The sequence below is a fragment of the Phaethon lepturus genome, unplaced genomic scaffold (genome assembly GCF_000687285.1).
Source record: "Phaethon lepturus isolate BGI_N335 unplaced genomic scaffold, ASM68728v1 Scaffold30163, whole genome shotgun sequence".
Classification (NCBI taxonomy): domain Eukaryota; kingdom Metazoa; phylum Chordata; class Aves; order Phaethontiformes; family Phaethontidae; genus Phaethon; species Phaethon lepturus.
Genome location: NW_010531645.1, coordinates 1 through 6,928, shown reverse-complemented (window position 1 = coordinate 6,928; position 6,928 = coordinate 1). Strand labels below are relative to the sequence as shown.

General features: G+C 41.1%; 1 protein-coding gene across 1 annotated transcript; it reads right to left on the bottom strand.

The window, feature by feature from the left end:
• Nucleotides 1-1,229: 1,229 nt before the first annotated feature.
• On the bottom strand, nt 1,230-6,604 carry PLK2 (polo-like kinase 2). Its single transcript, XM_010284633.1, has 13 exons — nt 6,501-6,604; nt 6,212-6,328; nt 5,889-6,018; nt 5,529-5,616; nt 5,032-5,127; nt 4,604-4,802; nt 4,364-4,511; nt 3,861-3,958; nt 3,103-3,226; nt 2,594-2,834; nt 2,365-2,494; nt 2,165-2,275; nt 1,230-1,990 (listed from the first exon to the last, which is right to left on the bottom strand). Exons 1-13 carry the CDS (start codon nt 6,582-6,584, stop codon nt 1,799-1,801), a joined length of 1,758 nt encoding a protein of 585 aa, XP_010282935.1. The 5' UTR covers nt 6,585-6,604; the 3' UTR covers nt 1,230-1,798.
• Between the last annotated feature and the right edge of the window lie 324 nt (nt 6,605-6,928).

Sequence of the window (6,928 nt, the reverse complement as noted above, 5' to 3'; positions counted from 1 at the left end):
AATACAAGGAAAACAATCACGTTTATACACACTTGATGCAAGATGAAGCAAGCTAGTGATACCTCCTCTGCTCGCTATTTTGGGTTGACATCTGTACTTTGTTTAGTCTGCACTTTATTACATTGACTGCCTGCTCCTTGCATTCAGCTGCTTTAATGGAAACACTGATGGCAACTGAGGTCTGTCTTTCAGAGCAGACCTCATTCAGTTATACGAAGATTAATCCAAATAAGCAATTGAACTACCGCTTGCTGCTGCATCAGAACAGTTGCTTGAAGACTGCCTTGTGTTTATATGGGTCCAGGTACTACATGATATCTAGAGATAAATAAGACCAGCCCACAAGTAGACAATGCCCCCCTGCACTGAGTCATGAGTCCTCAATAATCCCATCTATTTGCATAGCTTAATGGACAAACGGCATTGCCTTCAGTTGCTCTAGTAAGTGTACACTTACAGCAGTAGAATTGCACTAAGCAGCAGGCCATTCCTATGCTGTCCTCAGCTGTTTTGAGATACTTTACAGAAAACTTATAGTATACCATAAATGGTATTTGGTCTTAATAACACTTGTGATTGATTGTCTAATGTTATCAGCTTGGCAGAATAAGCCCAAAGTTGATACTAAGTCAGCCTTCAATCTTCTCACCATTTTGATTTTACTTTACTGGGGTTATCATTTAACCAAAGGTAGAGACACACACACAATGAAGCACAACAGAGGGGCAGTGAGATATGGGCAATTCATTCTACCATTGAGGTGTCAGGATACTTTAGCCCCTTGGTGAATAAGAGCAATGCTTCCGGAGCAAGTAAGAGGAAGAAGCTTACGCAGATCATTATCCTAGCTACTGTCCACCAAGGATCAACCAGAAGTTAAGCTCTTTTCTTTTCACTATAAAGCATCAGTATCAATTCTGGGATGTAGTATCTTGAAAAGATCCATACTTTGGTTTTAGCCCCTAGGACAATAACCATGTGTTAAGGCCTACATCATTATTCTGCAAGCTCCATCAGCAGTTGCTTTAGGGTTGCTGCTGCAATTAGCAGAAGCATATTGGGTGCTTGTGAGTATAGACAAACTGCTCAGTGTTAGAGCCTGTCATTCACATCCTGAATTGTAGCAGACTTTTTAAAAAGGGCATAAGGAAAGCAAACCTGAAAGACTTTTGGTAATGCAAAGCAAAGCATGTAAAGTTGTATTGTAAGAAGAGTGGAGAATGATGCTTCAGATTTCCATTCTCTTTATTGCCAACAGATTTATATTTAAAATGCCAAGGTCCAAAAAAAAAGTTGTTTAATAAATACTTCACTTTAGGCTGTAATAAATAAAAAAGTTATTAACAAGGAATGCACTTTGCCAGCCACAAGTGTGGGTATTTTTGAAAAACAAGGGAAAAAATAGTATGGCCATAGTTCACAGTTAAGCAGCCAGAAGCTGCTTATTACAGCTATTCCATAACAATGGAGCTCCCCTTTCCCTCCCTTTTCAGATGCATATTCACAGTTTAACTCCATCAAAAATGCTCTCTTACAGAGCAGGCAGTCACAGTCTGCTCAGAGTTCAAGTCAAAAATATCTTTAACACACATGAAGCAATGAAAACTATGGTCCGAAGAACACCATTTTAGTCCAACAGTACGTTTAGGCTTCAAACAGATGTGTGCCCAGCACACTAGAACAGTCAAGTTTTCGTACCACCACACATCCATCATCAACATACTAGTTGCTCCACCATCTCCACTGTAGGTTTCACAGTGAACAAGAGGGTCCATTTGGTTTAACAGAGTCAGTCCCTTCAGTTACATCGCTGCAGCAGCATGTTCAGAGCATATTCCATTCTGTGTTTTAGTTCCAATGAGCATCCAGAAACCAGAAGAGTTGTCAGACGAAACGTTGTGGATATCCTCTCTTCATTGATATAGGTAAGGAGATACTCCTCGCTCTGATTGCAAATGATGACTTTCGTGTGATCATGATAGAAGTTCACCTGTAAAAGAAGCAAGCTTCTGTTTGTATACTTTCTCCTCTCAGTTTCTGGCATTTATCTGGTTTTACTGAAATGAACTATTTTGGAAATATTTTCTCTGGTGGTGCTACTAAACTTACTTGAAATGTGCCATTATTTTGGAAATATTTTCTCTGGTGGTGCTACTAAACTTACTTGAAATGTGCCATCATTGAAGAGCATCATTAATGCTTTATCAGATTTAAGCCACTGCAAGAGGTAAAGCCTGGGCCTGCGTACATCTGTTAGGCTGGGCAAATCTCCTCCCTAGGAAAGGGAACAGACACTGTGTTAAGCATTCAGTCCACATTTACTGTATTTTTTACAGCTCAAGATGCCAAAGGTGGTGAACTTACATCCATGAGGTTCTCTTCCATGTAGTGGGAGAAATACTTCAGTACAGTAACTTGGCTAATGAACTGTTCAGGAGCCTCTGTGGCTGAGAAGACAGAGCACTGGCCTAGCTCAGCATAGTAGTGTACTGTCCTGCAAGAGAAGAAAGAAAGTAAAGAGGTCAGAGATGAGATAAAAGCATTCCATGTTTAAACCACTTTAGTGATTTAGTGGTTTTGTAATCATTCTTACTTTTTGTCTGGCAGAAGGCTCATATGCGCCCCATTGTTGAAAAGGACACCAACAGTGTGATCTGACAGCTGGTACCCAAAGCCATACTTGTTAGAGTAGTCCACCCATTTTGTAACCCACTGGAAGGATGCTGTCAGCTGTTCTTTGGGAATGCTGTCTGCTTCTGGCATGTTCTCCAGACATCCTCGCAATACTCTTGCAACTGTATCGGCAACACTTCCCATGGTACTGTCTTCCAGGCCTGGAAGAGAAGGATTATTAGACTGACAAGAACACGTAGAGAGCAGGCCTTCATTCTAAACCTTGCAGTTATCAGACTGTAATTTTAAGTACTTTAGCCTTTATGGCTTTCCAGTTTAAATTCTTCCAAAATATTTGCTGTAAAATTTAGATCATGAAAAATAGGGGGTGGGGAGGAAAGCAGATGTTTGTTTCCAGCTTCTACTTTCTTCATGTCCCAGAACTAAAGGCAGGATTTAGAATTAGAGATTACATTTTGCTGCACTTACATTCACTGCTACTGCTGCAGCTTCCCAAAGTTCCTCTGACTATCATCCGAATAGAGTCTCCAATCTGTTTAGTTTCTGGCAACGCTCCTGGCTTTGCTACTGTTGTGATAAGAGGCTGGATCTCCTAGAAGAGATGTCAGACATGTAAACATCAAACATAACACAAGCCAAGTCCTACACACAAGTTTTGCATGGCTCTCCTGTTTTTCAACAAATGATAAATTCTAGGGGCACTGGTATTAATGTTTCCAGCAAGTACAAAGAGCTGCTGTTTGAGCTTAAAGAAGCATGCCAGGTCTTTCCATTCTTTAGATCTTCGATTTGCATCTTACATGCTATTAATCAGTCTTCTGCTCCCTTGCCCCAGCAAGAGAAAAGCTGTGTGCAGGTCTGAACACTAAATGGTAAGAGTTAGTAAAGAATAAATTGCTGAGATCTAAGTCCTAGTTAATAATGAACTGAAGCTCTGTATGTGGAATATTGAGAAAGAGCACCTGGCAGACAATTCACCACACAGACAACAATGGAGTCTACGCAGATACTGTAATTACTGAAAAGCCAAAATTGATAGTCTCCCTACAAAGGCTACCATACCTTGGTGAAGCTTGGTTAAGCCTTCTTAAAGCAACTCTGCTAATCATTTAAGCTTGATTATGCTGTGTGCAGGTCTAGCTCTGATATCCAAGTCAAATATAATTTAATTATAGCTACTCCACCCAACTCTTATTGGATTTGAATTGAACTGCACTTGCGTTTACCTCATCTGTTCTGTGTTTGTGGGGCTGCTGGGTTATCGATGTCTTCTTCAAGTCATGCCTGAGCTTGTAGATTTCTTCATCTTCTTTAGCTAGTCTGTCTGTAATACAGTAAAAAATACTTAACACCGCATCTGGAAGTGTGCTGTTCAATTACAGAAAGCCCAACAAGTTAACTGCAGAAAACACATTAGGTCCCTCCAGTAGCTTCTTCTAAACCTGCCATAGTCTCTTAGAACAGCGGTGTCATTATATACCGATCACTAAGAAACTAGACATTACAGACTGACATATGGCCAATATAGACTGTCAGTATGCTATAAGTATTATGTAAGTTGGCATAGGTTGCAGGCTACCATCTATACGTATTGAGAAAGAGGTCAAAACTAACCCAGGGAAGCTCTGAGACATAAACACAAGCTCTCTGTTATTCTCATAGCTGTACATTACTAGCATGACATTGATGGCATAGAGGTAAGTTTCAAGAATAGGTACAATCCACTTACTATGTGTGTCGAAGTATCTGGCTTTATCCTTTTTACCACCAAAGAGAGCAGCAGCTGCTTTTTTGAAGAAATTTTTAGCAGGACTTGACAAATGGAAATCAGGAACTGTGTGACAACAGCTAGCAGAAAGTCTGTCAGGTGTAAAGCCCTGTGGAAATGAGATAAAAAAATTAATTTAGACCACAGAGCGCACTTTTAGGGTGGATATTTTTTCCATCCAGAACACTAGACAGTACAAACCTGTAAGAAAAATTCATGTCGAATTATTTCATCTAAACTGGGCCGATCTTCAGGATTTTTTGACAACATGCTAGCTATTAAGTGTTTTGCAGGTGCCAAAAGAGATGAAGGCAGGCTGTATCTTGCTTCTCTTATACATCTGTATGTTTCTTTAAGATTTGTGGTCTCAAATGGGGGTCTTCCCAACAGCATTGTATACCTGTTTAAAAGCAAAGGAAACCAATTTTATTTATTTTACACACCCACAATACTTATGTACCGCTACTGAAAAGGCCTTGTCTGTCTCCTAACATAAAGGAAAATTTCTGCACTTCGGCTACATATGTATAAAGGTCTGCAAACTGATGCAGTACTGCATCCCCTTTGAACTCTTAAAAGCCTAAGCCAACGATAGAAATATTTCATTTCAAAGGCAGTAAAGTACTTACATTACACAGCCTAAGGCCCAGATGTCAGATTCACAGCCATGCCCTTGTTTGTTGAGGACTTCTGGAGAGAGGTAATTTGGTGTGCCACATATTGTTCTGCAAATCAAAGAGGCCACAGAGTTGGTTAGTACTTCAGGTAGAAAGAGGACAGAAGCTATTTTTCATAGGGCAGGTTTTCCTCTCATGTTCAGACAAGAACTCAGAGACTCCTAAAGAGCTGTATGAATGTTAGTGTGGATGCATTTCATGACGTCTTCATGATACAGGAACAGCAGACTCATATCTGCACTATTCGTCAGTCAGGTACCCTGCCTCTGGCATTTGCTGTTATTCAAGTGCTCAGAGGAAAGCAGAAGTCAAAGCATAGCAGCCTGTTTTCTAGAAGGCAAAATCTAGATCCCAGAAGCAGTTAGCTTTTTCTATGGAACCGGATTTCTCATTTCTAAGTGAATTTGATCTCATCTACTACAAGACTTTACATTTTTTGATGCTCCTACCTCCTCCTGTGCTCCAGTGGTTCCAGCCTAGCTGCCAAGCCAAAGTCACCCAGTTTCAGTTCCATGTTCTCATTAATAAAGAAGTTACCTAGCAGACAGAGAAATTCCAGTTAGTCCCTTTCTTGCAAAGTAGGAATGCATTTGCCACAGGTGCTGAGTCATACTTTGTTCAAAGCCAGAAGCTAGCCAAGATTTTTTTTTTTTAAAGTAGGAATGCTTAATGTCATCCCTTAAGCACTCCAGGTTTCCACTGTAAAGACAGACTGAGCTGATTCTATTAATTAAGTTATCACCATGCAAGTGTAAAGTGGTACAATGCTGACAGGGCTGGAGGAGTGTTTTGAAGTCGGCAGAACTTACCTAGTTTAAGATCCCTGTGCAAGATTTCCTGTTCATGAAGATACTTTAGCCCTGACACAATTTGCCTGAGGTAGTATCGTACTTCTGGTTCTGTCAATACCTTCCTCGCTTTTAAGATGTGAGCCATTGACTGCAGAGGAAAAACAAAGACAGAAATGTCACTGCACATTCACGCACAAGATTCACCTTAAGCAGAAGTAAATCAATGCATAGAGAAATGACAACTAAAGAAGCCACAAAAAATACCTTTTACACTTCACACATTTAAATTAGTTGCAGATTCCAGGTAAGTAAATACTGGATTTCTCCCAGTTGATGCTCACCCTTCTACTGCAGTACTCCAGAAGAATGTAAATGTTTTCTCTGTCTTCAAAGTAGTGGTAAAACTGCACAACATGTCTATGATTAAGCATTCTGTGCAGCTCAATCTCTTTATCAATCTGAAGAGACAAGAGGGGAGAGAAAAAAAAGAAGTGGTGTTAGCCTTTGCATCCACAAGGTAGAGCAGGCATCTCTATTAGAACTATGTCAGGAAAAGGGCTGGGCAATCCAGCACACATAGAGAGCTTGAGGAGAAAAAGAAAAATTTTTTGCACATTCATGCACACACACCTTTTCCCTTTGATGAGGTTTCGCTACTCTGCTGTGAGGAATGATTTTTGCAGCATAAACTTTATTTGTTGTCAAATCTGTCATCTCATAACACTTGGCGAATCCACCCTAGACAGACACACGAGAAAAAGGCAATTAGAGCAGGTATGAAAGAAGTCCCACACTTAGTCATCCACCAGCTCATGCATTAGTCAAGGAGCGCAACTTCCTTTGCACAGGACAATTTGGTAGAAGACGTGTCTTGGGTTCGCCGCCTCTGAAGGCTCGCGTTGCGGTACCCCCCCGCCTCGCGTGCGGCGTCAAAACCATTTTTGCAGGCTTGCCCGAGCTGCGGGCACGATTCCGCTCGCCTTGCAGGGCTGAGAGGAATCGGCGACAGAAGAGCGCTCGGACCCTCCTCTGCGCCTGGACCGGGGCAGACCCCCGCT